The sequence below is a fragment of the Cyclopterus lumpus genome, chromosome 7 (assembly GCF_009769545.1).
Source record: "Cyclopterus lumpus isolate fCycLum1 chromosome 7, fCycLum1.pri, whole genome shotgun sequence".
Lineage (NCBI taxonomy): Eukaryota > Metazoa > Chordata > Actinopteri > Perciformes > Cyclopteridae > Cyclopterus > Cyclopterus lumpus.
In genome coordinates, this window is record NC_046972.1 from 16,382,362 (window position 1) to 16,404,019 (window position 21,658).

General features: G+C 38.1%; 2 protein-coding genes across 5 annotated transcripts; one reads left to right on the top strand and one right to left on the bottom strand.

Moving 5' to 3' along the window:
* Window positions 1-5,139: 5,139 nt before the first annotated feature.
* On the bottom strand, window positions 5,140-9,962 carry dazap2 (DAZ associated protein 2). The gene is made up of 4 exons (XM_034536442.1): window positions 9,796-9,962; window positions 8,344-8,462; window positions 8,009-8,257; window positions 5,140-7,884 (listed from the first exon to the last, which is right to left on the bottom strand). The coding sequence occupies exons 1-4, from the start codon at window positions 9,806-9,808 to the stop codon at window positions 7,756-7,758; spliced, it is 510 nt and encodes a 169-aa protein (XP_034392333.1). The 5' UTR covers window positions 9,809-9,962; the 3' UTR covers window positions 5,140-7,755.
* Window positions 9,172-21,628, top strand: pou6f1 (POU class 6 homeobox 1). Of its 4 annotated transcripts, XM_034536441.1 has the most exons (12): window positions 11,001-11,362; window positions 13,075-13,167; window positions 13,657-13,735; window positions 14,356-14,545; window positions 14,680-14,819; window positions 16,027-16,252; window positions 16,654-16,832; window positions 16,944-17,072; window positions 17,627-17,995; window positions 18,215-18,341; window positions 18,425-18,593; window positions 19,327-21,628. In XM_034536441.1, exons 4-12 carry the CDS (start codon window positions 14,365-14,367, stop codon window positions 19,670-19,672), a joined length of 1,866 nt encoding a protein of 621 aa, XP_034392332.1. In that variant the 5' UTR covers window positions 11,001-11,362; window positions 13,075-13,167; window positions 13,657-13,735; window positions 14,356-14,364; the 3' UTR covers window positions 19,673-21,628. The 4 variants fall into 4 exon arrangements, with proteins under 4 accessions (XP_034392328.1, XP_034392329.1, XP_034392332.1 ...); XM_034536437.1 differs by lacking the exons at window positions 11,001-11,362; window positions 13,657-13,735 and adding an exon at window positions 9,172-9,445 and having other exon boundaries at window positions 19,327-21,590; XM_034536438.1 differs by lacking the exons at window positions 11,001-11,362; window positions 13,657-13,735 and adding an exon at window positions 9,172-9,445 and having other exon boundaries at window positions 14,683-14,819; window positions 19,327-21,590.
* The last annotated feature ends 30 nt before the right edge of the window (window positions 21,629-21,658 follow it).

Consider the following 21,658-nt stretch of genomic DNA (forward strand, 5'->3'; position numbering starts at 1 on the left):
TTTGCAATAGTTTGTATTCATTTATTTGCATAAAAGCTACGATTATCTTCTGCTGTCATTAATCTTTAATATTTAAACGTTTATTTGAACAAATGTTGAAAGAAATTCCTGAGCTAATTCAGTGAAAGAAAATGGTTTTTTTGTTGCTTAATTCATTCAAAGAAAGAGACATAAGATGTGAATCATGTGACCACAGTGTCTCTCACTTCCTGAATTGGAACCACACGGAGTTTTATTTTGGTAGTCAGAATCAGGAGAGAAACCACTTTTTCACCAGATTTTCTTGATTAACAGGCAGTACTCTGTGAAATCTGGATTCTGTTATGTCTGAGCATTATTAATATATATATATATATATATATATATATATATATATATATATATATATATATATATATATATATATATGCAACCTCTTAGCTTATGTCCAGCTGCATATGACTGCCTTTGTAACTTATTATTAATAGAATACTTTTTTTGAGGCCTGTTTTTATCTGCCTGTGAAAACACTGTTAGTGTCCCCTATAGCTCTGAAGGGAGCTTTTAGTCAATTCTGACAAAGTAACCCTGATGATGTCACAGGGCTATGTCAGCTTTGGATAGGGGGGTTGAAAAACGTGGTTGTTTACCATGCAGGAAGGATGTCGGGTGCGACTCGAAAGCCAACCAGCACAGTGCTGGTTTGAGCCGGTTTGGTGTAAAAAAACAAGACACCCCATTCCCAAACAGCACTGTTCACAAAATAGTCTCATATAGACATATTGTATGCATATAATGTAATGTAAATAAAAAATGATATCAATTTGCCAAAACGTGTATGCTTTACCCATACTAGGAATACCAAAATTGGTATCTGCTGTAAAGATTTCAACAATTCTTTATTCATTAATTGGTTGCAGCTTCTCAAATGGGAATATTTCCTTTTTTAGTTTTATGTTCAATGATAATAAAAAAACAATATATACATATATAAATATATTTAACAAAAAAATTATATATATCGTTTTTTATTTTATTTTAATTGAAAACAAATCAAATATATATATTATAAATATATATTCACAGGGCAAAATGACTTAATAGATAAAGAATGGACCAGTGATGATAAAAGTAAATATCAAAAAAAATATCTTTGCTAACTAGCATACGCCACTCGGAGTTATACATCTCGTATTTAGACGATCTTTGGCACGGAAAAGAGGGCGGAAAGGGAGGGGCGGAATTCGAGAGAGTGTGCTGCATGACTCACGAGTGCTGCCAGAAAAAAGTAGAGCTACTTACTGTGTCACAGACGCCGTTTCAGACGCCTCGACAGACGCTCACGCAGCTGGAATTTTAAACTTAAGTTAGCAAACGTGCATTAGTTTTCTCCAACTTGAGGTTTCAAAACAATTGGATTTTAAAGCCAGCTGTTTCGATTTGCTCCGCTAGGTAAGCCCAGCTGTGATGAACAAAGTCTGATTGTTAAGTGTGAGAAATACGTCCCCTGAAACTGATACGCCGGTTTGAACGTAATGTTAGTTGTTTCTTCTTCGAGGTGACATTGTGTAGTAAACTAATCGGGACGAAGAGGTGTTGTTTCCCTTAAAAGGTTACACAGTCAGTAAGTCTTATTGGGGCTGACTGGTTCATTTCCATGTGAGTGACACAAATGTCCAACATGGTTTCTTGAACATTGTTTGACCAACGTTTGCGGAAACATTAGTGAGTAAAGTGGATGTTTATTGGCTTGATTGTAACGTTACGTGTTTCTTTTTTTCAGGTGAAGTTAGCCAGTGAGTCAACTGCCACTAATCATCATGAATAGTAAGTACACCTTTTTATAAATCAATTTTAATTAAGTGCTTGTATGTATGTAGCTATGTCTGTCTGTCATTATTATTTTTTAGTACTATCATACAATTGATTCTTCAAGGTATTTCCAAATAAAATAACAAGTGCTATACTTAGTAGAGTAAAATATTGAGGTTGTTATACTTTTCTGTAGTCTTTTAATTGCATGATGCTTAATACTACCATTTGATTAACAATAAACGTTAATCGATTAGTTGATCAGAAGTACTCACGTAATCAAAGAATTTCTCCAAAAAATGTTAGACATTTGATGCTCTTTCTTTTTCTTCTTACATTTATAGTAAACTAAATATGTTTTGAAGTGAACAAGACATTGGATGATGTCAATTTGTGCTAAATGATTAATCAATTCGTTTAAAAAGTAATCTACAGCTCAATTGATAAGACGATCATTGGTTGCAGTCCAGGACTACATTCCTCTGAAAGATGAGATAAAGTTACTTTGCAAATTCAGCTTTTACATACAAAATGGTTGTTTATGTTATACAGTTATTTGTTGTCCTTGACAATTTACCCAACAGTTTTATTTCTTTAAGGTCAGCTCCACCTCAACCAGATACAATAACATGCCAGTAATAATAATCCAATTATATAACCTAACACTCTGATTAGCACCCTTCTGCAGCCTAATGGTATACTTTTTACTTTTAATACTTTTTGCTGATCAGGGCTGCAGCAATAATTTATTCTATAAAACAATGATGAATGCCCATCACAATATCCATGAGTCTTGTTTTGTTCGACCAACAGTCCAAACAACAAAATATTCCAGGAAATTTACCCCAAAAAAAGTGATCAATGAATTTTCTTATTAATCAACCTCTATGGCTGGAAATACTTCTGTACTTCCACAGTAGTAGAATTGTAAATACAGGACATATGGAGTGTTATAATGTTGTATTGTTACTTTTACTAATTTAAATACTCTGAGCATTTAAATCCCAGGTGTGGTCTCTGATTAGGCTGTTGCATCACAGAGGGAATAAACAAGTGGTTGACAGGTTTGTTTCAGTGCCAGTCCTTAATAACAGATTACCGTGTCACCACACTTCACATCCCCTCCTCGGCTTGTGCGGTTACACAACTCTCTACTAGCCGACTGTGTGCTGAAGATAGCGCCCTGTGACATTTTTAACACATTTTATTTATTTTTCAATCATCCAGATTCAGATATGGCTCCTTCGACAACAATCTCCACATACATGAACACAAATGCGACAAAAGGTGAGTAACATTTTTTTATTTATGATATGAACTCACTTGGCTTCAAATCTCCGAGTTGCAGCCAACCAGAATCCTAAATCATGATCTTTAGACTTTGTGCTGTTTTATCAATTCATGTCATGCTTGTGTTTTGTGCAGCATCAGATATGGGGCTTCTAACATCCCTTCCCACACAGGCAGACACCATGATTCAGGGTAACCTCCTACACTTTCATATTTAATTTAATTTTTTTAATCTTTCTATCTATGGCACACAAACCAGTCTCCTCCTGGAAACGCTCTACTTCCCCTCCTGCAAAGTAGAACAATCAAATGAACTCTTATACATCGTCTGTTATCAGTCGCCAGTGGTTTATAAACAAAAACCAACCGATCTGCTTGTTTTATTTCCCCTCCTCAGTGGCAACGACAGCAGCCCCCACCAGTGCAGACACAGTGGTAGCAGGTAACGGGTCGCACTTGAATCTCAACCTTTTCTCAACCCTCCTCGTTTAAAAAATGGCCTTTTAAAAAAATAATCATGTTTGCCTCATTTGTCCAGTGGTTATTGTCCTCATCCTGCTGACGGTAGCTGCTCTGGGCGTCCTGCTTTACCGATATCTGTGCCACAACAAAGGAGACTACAGGACAACGGGGGAGCCGGCTCCGGGAGAGGACCCCGATGACGAGCAGAATAACCAGGCTGTGAGCGAAAAGAAGGAATACTTCATATGAACCTGGTCAAGACCCGGGTCTATGGAAGACTGCTACGAAATGGGACTGTTTATTCTATGTATCTGTGTTTTTGAGGGACGGCCGTGACTTTCTGCACATGGGAGGCGGAGGAGAAAAAAAAGAAACATGTTTAGGATGTGTGTTGCAAAAAGGTGCACAAGCAATACCAAAGATAAGATTGTTACATGGAGTGAATATCAATGGATGAAGAGCAGGTGACGAGACAACAGGTGTGTGTTTAGGTTAGCAGAGCTATGGATAAAACAGGTGGTGGGATTTTAGTACGTCAGTTACATGATCAGTAAACACAGCCTCAATCTGCTACACTATTTATCAGCCATGTTTCAATTGTGCCCTCTACTATCGGCAGAATGTTTCATTCAGACAGTTTGTTTCCCCACCAAACAAACCGCTTACATGATGCGTTATGAAGCTATTGAGGGAAGGGGGGGAGGGGGGGGGGGGAGTTACTTTTATATTGATTTTCTTGTGACCTTCTAGTTTTTTTTCCTATGCAATTATTTTATATGCTAGTTTAAAAACAATGTCCTTTTGTATTATTCCTTGCGAGACGCGGTTACTGATTTATCCATTTGAGATAAATGTGGAAGGCAATAAAACCTGTTCTTGGACTGATGCCATAACAGTGTGACAACTTGCAGTGATATTTAATGTGTTTCAAAATAGTCAGTCATAAACCCACAACCTGACTTTGAATAGGTGTTCAATGCACTAACAACTCATGTTTTACACTGTTTGTTCGATACATATAGCTCCAATGATAAAGTCTAATGAAATCCCATCAAAAAGTTAAAAAAAAAAAAAAAAAAGATATTTGACACCATTTTTCACTATGTATCAAATGATTTCAATGGATGTCCAAACTATCAACAAGGACTGACTTTAATACACTTCATAAAAGTGGGGTTTACTGTGGACTGTTGGATTGAAATGCCAGACGCAATAAACTGGCGACTGTGTAATGCTCAGGTGATATTTGACAAAAATACAGATCCATATTTGACTCAATTCCTTTTATATCAAAGTGACAATATTTTAGTTATTGACTCTTTCGTACAGTATGTATACTAAACTAAGGTGGGAGATCATTATTTATGACAAAAGTGATATTGGTATTAAGGCCAAGCAAGTAGCATCCACTCAAACAATCAAGTTGGTTAAACGATCAATTACCTGTGATGCAATCTGGCCAGGGAAAGGCAACATTTAAGCTATAATCACAACAAAACAACCAAAAATCCCAGGTGTTATCTCAGGTCACAATCTTGAACTAAAAACCTGCCCTGTTCTAATACAATGTATAGAAAATTAAACAAACATGCAGCATTTCAAATTTCCAAAATAACCTTTATTCTAAACTTACATTTTAAATTTTAAGTTTAGTATAAAAAAGTTAAGTGCACCTAAGACCTTTTTAAGGATTCCATCTTTTTGACACTCATCTCCTTTAGTAATCTTAAAAGATAGAATGTGTACCAAAGTCTGTCACATCACTTTAGTACTTGCATTTTTTTTTTACAAAGTATTGTAATGAGAATCCCTGAACTATAAATGTCCATAATCCTTCAACAGAGTAATCCATTTGCTGGCTGTGGTTGGCATAGCATCTACCGGTCAGCTGTACTTTATATTGCTGGGAGAAAGCCACCATTATGCTGCTTTACAAACAGATGGAGCAAAGAAAGAAAAACCTTTTGACTGAATCATATATTTGTTTAAAAGTTTTGATAGCTGTGGCCTCTTCCCCAGCGGAGCTGTATGAAACGACAGCGTGAGTGAGAATAAATGAACATCGAGCCATTTAAAGTGACACGTCGGCCATGTCTGGTATAGTAGCTTTTGTTTATGAGCTGAGTTCATCCGATGAATGAAGCACGTTTCCAGACAGCTGCTCTCTCTCTTCGACCGCACACAGAAATAACTAAATGTCGGTTGACAGCAGCAGCATTTGTTTTCTGGTGGCCACAGCTGTTAAAACTTGATATGGTGTGTCGGATACCCAGTGACACATCGACACTACTAGACACCAAAATTAAGAACATCGACAAATATACGTTTATTGTATCCATACTAACTTAGCTAGTTTCAAATACCATATTTAAGATTGCAAGATAACGTATTATGCAAAGATTCTAACGTTTAATTAGCAGCACAAAAACGTGTTGGAAATGAACAATTATGTGGACAATGAAATAGCCTCATAGCAAGTTTGCGCACACTTTAAGGCTACCAAACAACACAACATATTTTACTCTCAATTGGACTAGACTTGATGGATTTTCTAAAAGGGTCCAGAAAGTGTTTTTAAAGTCATGAAAACTGATTTAAAAAATAAAGAGTAGCCCCTCATCTGTAACCGCTCAGATTAGCGTTTCAGTGCATTGCTAATAAACAAGTAATCACATGTTTACACAGCAAAGATGCAAAATGATGCATCAGTTTAAAGATGTGATTAATCCACATAAAGTGACATTAACACATTAACTAACAATTGCCGTCATGTCAAACTGAAGGTCTTGGTCCAAACCATCTCATACCTGCTTAGTCGAAGAAGATATGTCTGCTTTTAAATTGTGACATTTTTTAATTTCAAGTAATAACCAAACATAAGTGCATTGTAGACCAGATGTTTGGTACAACCAGCTCATTGGTTATACAAAATAAATGATTAGCCTAACTAGTTGTGTAAATGTGGAAAGTAATGAAGGGAAAAAAGAAACACTGAAATATTTATTAAAGTCTCCTCAACTTTTTAAAACGACAATAAACTAATACTATCACAAAGGTGACAATTTTCTACGGTGAATAAATACTTAAAAAATTGGATTTATGACTAAATTATACTGTGTAAAAAGACAGAGAAAACAGTGGAGGGTAGTTCTTGAAGTCTGTACAATAAAACATTTAGTGTATAAACTCTGGGTATCCGACTGGAATAGAAACAGGAGAACAAAAAATTCTAAAAATGTTACACCAACCACCCCTTCCCATTAAACTTACTATTTGGATTTACTTTAAAGTTCTTTCCTTTAAGTTTACTGAAGTTAATTTGCTTTAAATTAGGGCTATACCCAGTGCTCTTTGGCACTTCACTATGTTCATCTACAAATTGCCCAACAAGGTACAGTAAACCACTTTGGATATTGCATGAAATCTTTTCTTAAATTATTTGCTTCAGTTTAGTTTATTTAATTTACAAGTGATTTAAATGTAACAATCTGTCAGACTATAAAACAAATTTGCTGTGATAATTTGGATACTGTGCAAAGGACGAGACAATTCTAGCTAAAAGCATCCAAGATGCTTATTCTTTTTTTTTTTTTGTATAGTTGAGATGTAATTTCTCATGATCATCATACTTGTATTTACATGAAACTATTACACATCTATTAATTTAACTACACTAAAAGTTTTCAAAAAAGACAAATGGATTTAATTTTTTTTGCGCTTCAACTGCAACTTTGTAACTGCATTTCACTTTCACCATAAAGCAGCTAGACTATATAACGCGGGTCTGATATTTCAATATTTAATTTACGTTGCTTTTACAGGTATACAAGAACATCTCAATGTATTTTGTGATCCATTCGATCAAAAGGAGACCAGGTCTCTTGAACAAATACAGATGCCTGAAAGAGGTCCAATCTGGAATGACCAAAAGAGGTTAGACCCATTCAAGAATTATGGAATGAATTCTACAACATTAAAAATTAGCATTTGTCCTCTCCAGGCAGTGGCATTCATCATTTGATCTCTAGGTCAGAAGTGGAGTACTGTACCTTTTACAAGGGCGCTAAAATATTACATTCCGTTAGGTGATATCAGTATTGTGGCATGGCCAAGCAGCCTGAAGAGGGAGGCGTATGGGATGGGGGAAGAACTGGGGCATCATTTGGGGCGGGGACACGGTTTAGGCATGAAGGAGGAGTTGAGGAGTTGTCGTTACCAGATGGTATAACCTCCACTGGATCCACCCAGGAAGAAGTTATTCTTGCGCTGTGCCATTACAACATTGGCCCCCTGCATGGCAGCCAGCTGAGCTGCATTGGGGGGATGTCCAGGAGGTGGGGGCTAGAGAAGGAGAGAAACAAGCACAAGCATTGGTAGAGAGCTGATCACTTTTAGATTTTATAGTAGTCTGCAATAGCAGCCGAATTGCAATAATCCTGAATAATTAGACTCGGTGGATACTCACTGGAATGGAAACACCGCTGCTCGCTGTGAAGCGTGCGCCAGCATCAAAGCCACCATCTACCATCACTGTTGAACCAGGGGGGTACACAGCTCCCATGGGGTAGTAAGCCATAGGGACATTCTGGCCCATTTGCCCAACCTGCATATGTGGCTGCATGGGCATAAACATCTGGGCACCAGGGTAGTGAGAGGACATCTGTGCCACCTGACTGGGCACCTGATGTGGAAGCATATATCTGGGCTGGTAAATCTGCAGACACATATGAAAAAAAGAACTGAATAGAACTGTTCACATAGAGTATTGTGTTATGATAGGGTACATACGTGTAATAGTACCTCAGAATATGCAGGTGGTGTGTCTGTGTAAGGAGGTGCCTGAGGAGACATTTGCATAGCAGGAGGGTATACAGGTGCAGAGCTCTGCTGAGGATACACAGCCTGCTGAGGATATGAACCTGTAAAACAACATTTTACATTAAGAAAATGCTCGTCAATTAGTCCCCACAGTGACTGAAGCAGAAAGTCTAAGATTAATTTTTTAAAAGGTCAAATGTTTCTCAGAAACAAAAAATGTCATGTTTATTGTCAGGCTAAAGCAAATAATTACATATTTCCAGCAGTAATAGAAAACAGCTAAGTTAAGTATTACAATATTGACTGCAGAGAAATTGAGCACATACAGCCTTGCTTGAGGGTTAAAAGCTAGTCCCAATTTCAGTGCCAAATGATGGAGAAAGCTCCAAGATGTATTTTATACACACACACACATTTATATATATATATATATATATATATATATATATATATATATATATATATATATATATATATATATATATATATCCAAACGGCTAACTACGTTTAAAAATGCAGTTGGAAGATATTGTTTTAATTACAGGACCAGGGTTTAAAAACTGAGAAAACGTCAGAAATAAAAGCATAATTGCATCAAGACAACCATATACGACACATCTACACAGAGTTGAAATGCTTTGTCGATTATTTGACAGAAAATGTATTTTGATGATTCATTAAGAATTTTTTTAAAATGTAACCAACATTTTTTTTTTTTCTCTGGTGCCACTTTCCCCAAAGTGAATATTTTCCGGTTTTCTTTATATTACTGTCCGGGTGTGATAATTAACGATGAACATCGTGTGCCATTTGCCGTAGTCAGACAGGGCAATTATTCGAGCAAATAATCGGTAATTAATCGATCATAAAAAATAATCGTTATTTGTCGGCCTCGGCGCTTCAATCCCTGGTAGCAACAAAGGATCCGAGTATGTTCATATAACGAGCATACAGCCGAGCAGAGGGACAAAACACGCTGCATTATACACAGATAAATACGGGATACTTCTACACATACTGCATGTGCAACGTGGATTGAAATGATGGATACAGATTTACATTCCCACGGATGAAAACTAAAACGGTAAAATCCTGTTAGCTCTGCCTGTAAATTCTGCCTGTTGTGAGTGATGATGGCTAACGGGAAATATGTGACCTGGGCGCTAACGCTAATGCTATGCTGATATACGGTGACAGTATATTTGAGCTGTCATTATTTACATCTTTAGTATGTTATAATAGGATATATATACCCGCGATCAACGCGTGCGCTAAACAGTTAGCTAGCCAGAAGACGTCAGTTTATTGTCATGTACGTAGCTAAACGTGAAGTCCGCTTTAGATGGCCACAACCAGCTCTTCATCTCGAGTTAAACAGTCAGCGCCGGAAAACGGACAGCTAACTAATTACCCAAACGAGGTCTGGAGAAATACCTTTGTTGTTCATTGTTCTTGACTGATGCGGAGACTGAGGAATTTCAGATTAAAAGGAGCTCTGCGTATCTTGTCACGGCCTTATTACAGGTTACGGCTTCACGATCATTCACTTCCTTGTTTTTCAGCTTCTTGTTGTTGTGGAAGTGGTGACGTCAGTCGTTCTCTCTCTGTGGTTCGACGCACTCGGTGTTTTAACTGCGCGCGCCCCCTACAGTTAGAATATATATGGATGTTCGATGTTAATATGTATGTTCAAGAGTGACTGTTGGCTTCTTGAAAAGACAACATAATCGGATTTAGCTTTTCAGGTGGAAGAATACAGGCTGGTATTTAAAAACACGGACACATATTGACAGATAGTTATACAGATGGATAGTTTTTCAATATTAGCCTATGCACAGCATAGATAGATAGATAGATAGATAGATAGATAGATAGATAGATAGATAGATAGGCAGGCAGGCAGGCAGGCAGGCAGGCCGGTGTCATAGCAGACAGTTTGAGTTGTCCTAGTAGGAAAAGTATGTGTTACAAACACATTAACAATGACTCTGTCCCTCTATGCCATGGCAGTGTGACAGACAATTGTTTTTCGTGTATTTGTATTTATTTATTGTATTGTGGATTGAACTGTTGTCTACTGATTGGTTGGATTTCTGCTTATTTTGTGCACTTTTTGTTGTTGATCTTTTTTGTTGTAATTTTTTCTAAATTAAGTAAGTGTATTTTTGGTTATCTTTTTGTTTTTCTCCGTATATTGAGAGGAGGCCATTGTATAAGCCTGTGACTACTTGACCTCTCCTTTCACATTTATTTTATTATTTTTCATTATAAGGATTTCATGAAGTATTTCTTCCAAATAAAAAAATACATCTGCGTTTTTCCTTCTGTGTGGAGCTGATATTGTGCATGGGGCCATTGTTAATTTCACTTTATAAGTAAAAAAGGCATTAACATTTAATTTTATGACATTTACCCATTCATACTAATATTACATTGAGATAATAAAGTTATTATACTAACCTATAGCTGCATATTTTAAGTGTTATGGTTACTAATATTGTAAGTTAAACAAAAAGAGCAGTTTTAGGCAACTCTTCGTGTATAGCAGTATTATCTATTATTTCTCTGTGCCAATGCTTCTTTCTCCTCGGCTTGTATTTTCGGTACTTCCCCTTTAAGAGAACATGGTAGCTCGCAAGTCGAGGCAGACATTTTTCAATGCAAGATATTTTCCGTGCATAAATTATGTTCATGACGTAGTGCGAAAGGCCAATTTTGTTGCAATTTAGTCCGACTTTACACCTCAAATATGATTTTGTGAGACACCTCAAGGATTTTTGATTATCTGAGCTGTTGCAGAAAGGGCATCGTCATTAAATATTAAGAGAGAGGAGATCCTAACAGTGCAACCCTCCTTATCAATGCAAATACCTCTTTTGTGTGCAGTCACAGCGCCTGTCTGGGAGCTGAGATGCATTTTTAATTATGTGTGACTGAAACAAACTGTGACAAGGACCTTTATAAAAGCGGGGGATTACAGAAAACAAGCTGCATTTACGCGGTAAGTTGAATACAATAACCGGAGTCTATTCGAGTCTGCTCCTCGCGCGGAGCAGCGAAATGGCGAGAGTTTTGGTTAATATGCAATGTTCGTAATTAGCATAATTTATATATTTATGATAAAGAGAGGGAAATACATAATATTCGGTCTCTAGGCACGGGTAGAGATGATTTCTGTCGCCTGTACGTGGTGGTTAGTGCTCGTCTTCAAAAGTGGCCGACGCGGCGAGACTTTTATTGGCCAGGATGGGGGTGGGGAGCTCATCAACACCCGCTGAAGTTTTGACAGATCCTCATTTCTAACAGGGCATTGCAGCAGCATATGCACCATCTTGAATCTTTTTTTTTCTTCTGATCTGCGATGAAAGTGTAACCACTTCGTGTCGATGATCAGCGTCGTTCATCATGTTTTCTGCAGCCGAAGAAGAGCAACACAACATGGCCTGTTTTCCGGCCCCTCCAAATAGTCTGGTCCTGCAATGACAGAAATAGCCATGAATAAAAATCAGTCCTCTGCATGTGTGGTTTGTTTGAACCAGGATTTGCCCCCTTATTTTCGGATCATTTGGGCTAGAAGGGGACACCCTAAAGAAACAAAATATTTATTTTGTGGATTAAGTGACTTAAATGGGTTCTATGGCACCTTTACAAAAAGATGCATGATTAAAAAGAACAACATATGAGTACGACACACATTTTAACATCAGAAAATAGCACACTAACTAAGAGAAGCACCACAGCTCAAAACGGCTTCAGCTGTGATTTAAAACACCCAATAGAGTCTGCTCAGAGACCCAGGACCGCAAACGCATCGCCCCCTTATGCTGTCAGTCCAGAATGAGGTACAACTAGCTGGCCTTGTTCATGGGACCTGAGGGGCTGAGCAGATTGTATTATTACTCAGGTACTCTGGAGCAAGACCAGTCAAAGCCTTGTAGATGAGGAGTAGGACCTTAAGGAGTGTCTCAGCAGCTCAATGTTTGGCACTCAGCAGAAAGATCTATCTGAACTGTACAACAAGTTGCCAAAGAAAGCAGAATTCATTATGTTTGACAGTACCACCCCTTGCGCTTAGAGCGTAAACTCATGCCCTCTTGAGTACTACCTCACACAACCATAATGTCTCTTTTATACCCTCTGTCACTGCTCAACGTTGTAAAGTAACGATAACATGAGCACATCTCCAACCATGCCTTTCATTCTCTTTCCCTAATACTGTACACTTTTGTACTTCATGTGTTTACCTTTTACTCTTGAATTTATATGTTTTTATTATGTGTGTGTGTGTGTTTAAAAAAAAAAATGGTTATCTTGTGTGTCTTGCACTGTGTTGTTGTTTTTGTTTATTGGTTATTGCCACTGCGGCAGAAACAATTGCCCCTCAGGGACAAATAAAGGTCCTGAACTTGAAGTTGAATTGGATCATAAATTTAATCGCAAGCACATGAAAGTCACATCAGATGCGATATGAGAGCAATATGAGGTCTTAGTGAGTAGTCTAGCTGCAGTCTGGAAGGACTAACTGTAACCAGGTGTCTTGGCTTAGACAGGAATTTGGGGGGGGGGGGGGGGGGGGGACTTAAACTTTGCTGTAATTTAATTGACGAAAATGTTGAGATATTCATTAATTACCAAATTGACGGATCAAGTGCCTTTAGTCAGACTCTAAATCAAATCTTTCTGAGTTTGTTTAATGACTGTTTGTTTTCCCAGAATGTCAGGAAAACAGTGACTGTGGTGGTGCAGCGAACCATGAACTCCCAGGATGCCCCTGCCAAAAATGCCCCACTTACAGTCAATGAGCAGGTAACACTCACCTGCCTGTTAAGACACGATGAAAACACTCTGAGCAAAGCAACACCCCGATAACTTATGTTGTCTTCGAGTTCTTTGCTGCTGTTTGCTCCTGTCCCCCTCCATGTGCCAACATACCGTATCATAAAGGAACGATGAGCTTCCACAGGAGTTCATTGAAAAACACGTTAGTGTTTTATCACCTAATAATGCCTGCTGCTCTGTGCTTGTGAGGGTTACTAGTCTTTAAACTGCCATACTTCATCATTTATTGTGTTTTTTCTCTTTCTAGTAATATTCTGTGTAGACATAGTCAGCAAACAATAGCAATGCGTCACGTGTGTACTGAGGGGAGCTCGAAGAAAGCATTGCTTGAGCTGCATGCTCTTATCATTGCTTTTTGTGTACTCTTGCTTTTTTTCATTTGTCTTTTTTTTTTGTGTGTGTTATGTTTTGGCTCATTGTGTCCTAACATGTGCTCGGCTTCTCTGTTCTCCGTAGCCATTCACTGTCTGACTGCCGAAGTCTTTTTTCAGCCATTTAAATCCTGCACTTTGAAATTCCCTGAAAAGACTACCAGGTATGCATCCTCCTCTCTCTTCCTGCATTGTGTCTCTGCACCTTGTCCTCCAGCCCAGGTTGTCTTGCTGCCTCTCCTCTAGGCCTTTCATGATTGCATACCATGAATCATCAGTTAAGTCCAAACCACGTGTGAATTGAAGTAGAGAAATTCAATTAAGTTATTGTTCCAAATTTTGTGCTTCATCAAGTGACTTTTACCATATTGAAAATGTTTTTTTTGTGTTTCACAAACTACTCACACAATTACATTACATTACATTACATGTCATTTAGCTGACGCTTTTATCCAAAGCGACTTACAATAAGTGCATTCAACCATGAGGACAAACTCACAACAAGAATCGAGAAAGTACCATTTCTTCAATAAAGTTAAACTACAAAGTACTATCAGTAAGAGACATTTAAGTGCTGCTAAAGTGCTACCATGGCGCTACCTTCCATATTCAAGGTATATTATAACAAATGTTTATTATGTTAATGTTAAATATAATGTATATTATAACACATTATAAACTATGTATACACAATACAATTCTAGTAGAACCCTAAACAAAGTAATTAGAATAGAGTAGTTTTGCACATGAGTTATCTCATATTTTACTCCTAATTGCTGCGCAGGTCATTGTGATGTCCAGCCATGAGACTATTCGCGTACTAGAGGTAGAGGTCGATGCATCTCTGCCATCATCAGTGCCCGATGGGAAGAGTGAAGTCAAAGCTGAGGAGGGAGTGGCTCGGCCTGCAGGGCAAACTGAGGCTGGCAGCATACAGGACGGCCCCACTTTGCCCCAGAGCACTGGGGGAGTAGGTAAATCATGCTCATAGTAGAAAATGATGGATCGCAGATGACTTATTATTTATACATACATATTCTGAAATGTTAATAACAGCTGTGAAAACCACTTAAAATGTCAGTAAGCACTAACCCTTGCTGTGCTCCAGCAGTGCTGAGTGAGCAGCAGGTGGTGTCTGTCGAGGTTCCTGCCCCTGCTGTCCAAACGCTGACTCCTGCTGTTCCCGTCAGTTTGTCCCTGTCGCAGCCCCAGGCCGCCATGCCATTCACTGTACAAGGCTGTCCACAGGTATTGAATTTACACACTGATTACGTTTTCAATATTTAGTTGAAGTCTTCAGAGAAAGAATTATGTAGTCAATAGTTGTGTCAATAGTTTCTACTTTCCCTAAAACCAGGGAGTAGTCGCGAAAGCTCGGGTTGCATCCGCTTTGAAAGTGTGTCAATTACTGAGGAAAGAAAAAGGCAAACAGCTTTTAGGGAGGAACAAGTTTTTGTTCCATTTTGACAACATTACTATTCATGTTTTGATTTATACATTAACAGTTTTTCCCAGACGTTTGCAAAATACTTTCTTTTTTTTTAACTTACTGTCTGAACTGTAAGGTTCTTCATCACGAGGATATCATCCATAGTGGTCAGCCAATGTTTGTGACATAAGCGTCAGTCTTGAGCCAGTTCTTAGTCTGGCAGTGAGTAAGACCAAGTATTGTCCCAGGAATAAATCAAGACACGATCAGGGGATATCCTAACACAAATCCTCACCAAGAACAGAACTTTTACTAGAAAGGTTAGATTTTCTTGTAACACCATAATAAAAGTGTTTGGTTCCATGTGATCAAATAGTCTCCATCATAGTTGATGAATATTAAGTATTAAGTAGTATAGTTTTTATTGAGTTTTTCTCCATCTCTGTGATTATGTAGTGGTCTGGTTTATTTTCCACATATCGTACCACATCTTTTCATTTAGTTCTCTCTCCCATTCCGCCTTAACATGCAGATTCCCTCAAAACAAAATATCTATACAATTTAAAATGGAACCTATTTGCTTTTCACCATGCTTTGTTCCAATAATCGTGGGGAGCTTAATGTTAGTATTGTCACGCACAGAAGGTGGTTTACTCTGGGGCTGAGGCAATCGTCTCTAGTGCATCGTAAATGTGAAAAGTAGAACAAATCTGATTCAAATCACCTTAATACACACAGCCGCAGACTGAAGAAACATTTGTAGCAAATGGAACAGAACATACCGCTGCAATAACATAAAATAAAAACATTTGGACTCAAATACATCTTTTTCCATTCCACTATGAAAAAAGATGGAAGTATTTGAGTCCAAATGCAATGATAATGTATCACTGTTTAGTTGAGTGAAATGTCCCCTGTAGAATTACCAGAATGCCAGTACACAGAAAAAAACGAGGTAAAAAAATATAATCTGAAACAAGATTACTCTGTTCATCCCAGTCAAAAAAGTTTAATATACTACATTAGGTGCTGACCCAAGAAAGTTTGGCCACTCTGATGACTAGTATGATGGCCCAGACGGGATCTCTGGGGCAGCCCTTGCTCATCCCCCTCAGTATGGCGGGCTCCATCGGAGGCCAGGGAGGTCTGGCTGTTCTCACCTTACCTACCGCCAACATAGCTTCTCTCCCCGGCCTCACAGCAGCCAACACAGCTGGAAACCTTCTCAAACTGCCCTTTTCTGGCCTCCAAGGTAAAACACCAAGTATCATTTAGCCTCTCACATTTAGATTTTGTCCAAATGTATTTTTTGCTAGATCACAGTTGATTGCCATAGAAACACTTTGGTCCACACTGACATATTTTAATAACTATTAGGTGGATTGCACATTAAGGAGAACAAAAACATAACCCAACATAACATATAAACAAACCTGGTGTTTGAGCTCCAACATATATAAACATATGAATTGATTGATAGTTATGAATGCTAATTCAATTGTATGTTCACATAATTGCCTCTACTATATCTCTGGAACAGTCAAATAATCAGCAGGACTGTATCTCATCGTGGTGCAACAATGTTTTAAATCACATTGAATTGCCTCACTACAGAACAATAATAGGGTTGCAAACTCTTGAATTTTTACTCAGCTGCGACAGTCCTGAACTCTGTCCAGCCCCAACTGCAGACGAACGCTCAGACGATGTTCCAGCCTCAAGCTGCCGTGCAGGTGACGGCGGCGGCGGCCCAGACGGCCAATACTGTCTCTCAGTCCAACATATCGTTAGCAGCGCTCCAGTCTGCAGGGCTCTCTATCAACCCTGCCATTGTAAGAATGCAGAGCAATGAGTTCTACTTTCTTTACTGTTTTATTATATAATATCAGTCATGCAATTACATTACCTGCGCTTCTTACACATGTTGTGTTTTTTCTGCTCAGATCAATGCTGCCTCTTTGGGAACTCAGCCCCAGTTCCTCAGTTCCCTCACTTCCACTCCTATCATCACTAATGCCATGTCCAACATGGCTGGCATCACCAGCCAGATCATCACAAATGCTCAAGGACAGGTTGGTGCCACAAAATAATGCTTCTCACTTTATTCGTGTGAGTTTGGATTTGACTTATGGTGTCTCTCTACTTTGTACTGCCGGCTAAAGGAAAGATGAGGATCTTTTGCAAAGAAAATAACATCATTCTTCTAGTAGTGTATCATTAGCCAGAAAAGACTTTGACAAGAACTCCGTGCCAGTGACATATTTTGCAGGCGTTCATTTCGATGCATATTGGTAATCGCACCCTCTCCAAAAGGATTTCTGGTTGTGTTTCTATTGCCGGGAATAAAAAACCCGGCCTCAAGTTAACAGCAGTCGGCAGTGCTATTTCAAGTCTGTGGAGCATAAGACAGTTTCTGTGTTAACAGATTTGCCTTCTCAAACAGTTCCATCAATCAATCGTACCGTTGTTGCCGCTCGTCTGAGTTTGTGGTGTAGTGTTCAATCTTAAAAGGCATACTTTTATTCCAAGTGAACCGCTAATAGGACGTACATCACAGGTTGTTGAATGTTCTGAAAGTTGGTTTAGTGAAAGTGTTTCTCAAACAAATTTCTAACAATATTTTCAGATCATAGGAACCCTCCCTCTTTTGTTGAACCCAGCCTCTCTAGCTGGAGCGGCTGCGACACCCAACCTCCAGGGTCTCCAGGGTCTCCAGGGTCTCCAGGGCCTCCAGGGTTTCCAGGGTCTCCAGAGTCTCCAGGGTCTCCAGGGTTTCCAGGGTTTGCAGGGTCTGCAAAGCTTGCAAGGCCTGCAAGGTCTCCAAGGTCTCCAGGGTCTCCAGGGTCTCCAGGTCCAGACTGTCACCCCACAGCTGCTTGTCAACAGCCAGGGCCAGATTATTGCCACAGTCGGAAATGGATCTGCAGTTGTAACTTCTGCTGCAGTTCTGCCCAAAGTGGCTCCTCCCCCAACACTTACCAAACCTATTACACAGGTAAACAACAAACATCCATCTGAATTTAGTTTTGAGGTCAGAAAGGACTTAGTCATTTCTGCTTTTACACGTAAAAGCTAAAACAGACCAAAAATGACTGAATATCTAATTGGTAGATCTAACTATTATAATATGAACTATTCCTGAAGGTGTTTAAATATGAGTAAACGTTGTCATTTGCATCATGGCGGGTTATATAATTATTTTTTTTCCTCCCAGGCTTCAGTAACAACTGTCAGCCAGTCACCAATTGTCATCGCCCCTCAGCCGTCTGTACTGAAGAATGCCACCACGCTCTCCTCCATCACCTGTGGAGACATAGCAAAAGTGGGACAGCTTGTCAGCAGTATGTACACCTGCTTCTCATATCCAAACATAGATCCATTTTAAGTAGGTAGTTATTTTTAACCAGATTCCCTTCAACTGTAGAACCCCAGCAGGTAGTCAGCGGCGAGGAGGGCATTAATCTGGAAGAGATTCGAGAGTTTGCCAAGACTTTCAAGATCCGTCGGCTGTCCCTGGGGCTCACTCAGACACAAGTAGGGCAGGCTCTCACTGCAACGGAGGGTCCTGCCTACAGCCAGTCTGCCATTTGCAGGTAATTTACTCCCTAGTTCATGTTACCCTATGGAAGCTTTCTTCAGTAAGGTTTTGTAAAAAATAAAATATTACATTTTCTACACTATTTTCTCTTTATACAGTGTAAAAAACAGAGCATCTGATTGCTAAGTGGACACATTGACTTTATTATCATGCACAAGGCAAGTGTAATATTATTAGAACATCAATGTAGTTAAGGCTTCTATGCAGATAACTACTCATTGTGAATGTATCACAGTGACATATGTTTGACTTTGTAATAAATCATTGTGTATTTTATGTAACGTTACGATAATATTTAAAAACATTTTCATTGCTTTTGCAACATCCCACATACAATTAAGGAAGTCTGTGAGTATAAATTACATTGTATGGCAGATCATAGTTCATATTGTTTATTTATTGGAAACAATTCCTTTAAATGAACATTTTCATTGCTTTGGCTACACTCCATGCAGAAAGAAATACAGACCTCTATGAGAATACATTTAAAGAATTGTTCAAATCGTTCATGACCTTGAAGTAGTACTTTTAATAGGAAAAGCAACAGAGTCATAATTATATAAAGTAAAAATAGGGAGATATTTTTCCATAGGTTGGTTAAAGCTAGTACCCAAAATACATTTCATATCTTAGTTCCTTCCCTGCAAACCGGTTCTTTGTGAATAGAAAAGGAGATGCAGTTAACACAGTGTGTGTTGGCATGAAATGATTTTACTTTTGTAACGCAGGTTTGAAAAGCTGGACATCACGCCCAAGAGTGCTCAGAAGTTGAAGCCGGTGTTGGAGAAGTGGCTGGCTGAGGCTGAGCACTGGAACCAGAAAGGCCAGCAGAATCTGATGGAGTTTGTTGGCGGTGAACCATCCAAAAAACGCAAGCGACGTACCAGTTTCACCCCGCAGGCAATAGAAGTTCTTAACTCCTACTTTGAAAAGAACGCATTGCCAACAGGTCAAGAGATTACAGAAATGGCAAGAGAGCTAAACTACGACCGAGAGGTTGTGCGAGTGTGGTTCTGTAACCGGCGGCAGACGCTGAAAAACACAAGCAAAATCAATGTCTTCCAGGTTCAGTAAGGACCGCGTTCTGCGAGGGTTCGCCACTGACCCTTTTTGGCGTTGTTGGAAGTTGAACATTTAATACGGCGACACGGTTGTGAGTTTTGTTGTAACTAAAAGCCAAACTCTATTAAAGAGTGTGTACCTTTATAGAAAATAAAGGAAATTACACATAATTCAAGTGTAATGACAGAGTACTAAAAACAAGTTGATATTGTATTTTAAGACTGTACATGTGTACAAAACTCCTGTGTGGTGGGTTTCAAGTCAGACTGCATGGTTCTTTTATCATATTAAGTGATAATAATACAGCGATAAGGTCCTATTTAAAAACATTTGGTGAACTTTTATACAAGTGATTTTATAGGCTATCCCTCTGAATTATAATAAGTGGCAGTGCATTGAGTCACATTGATTTTAGTCACATAATTGTCACTTTGTCACAATGGGTGACATTACACTGATATTTGACTAACCGGCACAGTTCTTGCCGCTCAATTATTTTGTATTCATGTAATATTTGTACTACATGAGCAGCTTTGCAAACATAAATAAGCCCCTGTAGACTAAAAATAGGCAAAAGCATATAACCTTATTTTCATCAGAATTTGTTGTCAAATTAATGCCAAAACTGATTTTGTAATCTATGGACCCCTGACTCTGCAACAATCTTTTGGGACAATCATAATTTGATATTTTATATTGATATTTACAAAGATGAGCCTCACATTTCATATTGTTTGGCTTTGATCAAAACAGTGCCCAGAGAGCTTTTTTTGATGGTCCTTGGACAACAAGTTCTTTTCAAAATATTATTATAGCTTCAGCTATTGTCTATGATGCCACAACTGTAAACTTTTTTTTGTTGGTATTTTATAATGTTTGTTTAATTTGTGAGTTAGTGATTGTGCAAATACACGTAATGTATGTGTGGGTGAAACATGTGTGAATTCACTACAGTCTGCCTGTTTTTACACTTCCTGTTTCATGTGCTGATAATACTCTGAGAGTATTTAGTTTTTCCTCTTTAGTTCCCTCAATGGCTTGACTCTGCAGCATTATTATTTCATCTCAAGTTAGATAAAGTGTATGTTAAAAACAGGACCTTAATTTGACTCTTATGAAGAAGGCAGTTTAAAACATTCTTGTGTTGCACCATTTTAAAAAAATATTCTTATCAAGCCAAATTACTAAAAATGCAATTACCTGTTTATTCAAGAAATGGGTTTTGTGGTTAAATGAATTTCAATCTGAATGAGTTTGAAAAGTGTTTGCATGTGCAGTATGAAGTTATTTTCTGTAGGAACAAAACTATGGCCATTTTCTTTATCTTTGCCAATGCCAATTATTCAAGAATTATTTGCACTTTAGTGACAATAGGGGAAGTAAAAGGGATACGAATGGTTTATGTACAGTTCAAGGTTTAGTAGTTATGAATGTGGGATAATTTAATTTCTGCATTTTAATGTTCTTGAACGGCAAGAATCTTTGCTTTGCAAAATGTAGCAGTACTGGCAAAATTGCAATCATCTACTTAACATACAACATCTATCACTACGAATAATGTACTTGTATGCAGAAGAAATGTAAAATACTGCAGTTTAAATGTACATGATAATATGCATTAATCACATTTTTTTATTTTGTGAATTACATGGTTAATATTTTCATTTTAAACAATTTTGAATAAATGGGCCTATTTTGCAATGGACAATATTACAACGTTCTTGCAATACTATGTGTTTTCCTTCATGTTCAATATGGGAGGACAATACATAGTATTGTTTAATATACTAATTTATTAATAGAGTAAAGAAGAGCTAAATTATAATAATAATAATACGATGATAGTCATTTGACTCTGCAAAGCACATAAAGAGTTCAGGTCTTTGCAAGAAAAGAGAAAAAGGGAAGTTTGATGCCTTTTGTCATTTTTTGTCAGATAAATAAACCCTGGTTTTATTAATCACTCTTCATTGTTGTGTATTGATGTATTTCATAATT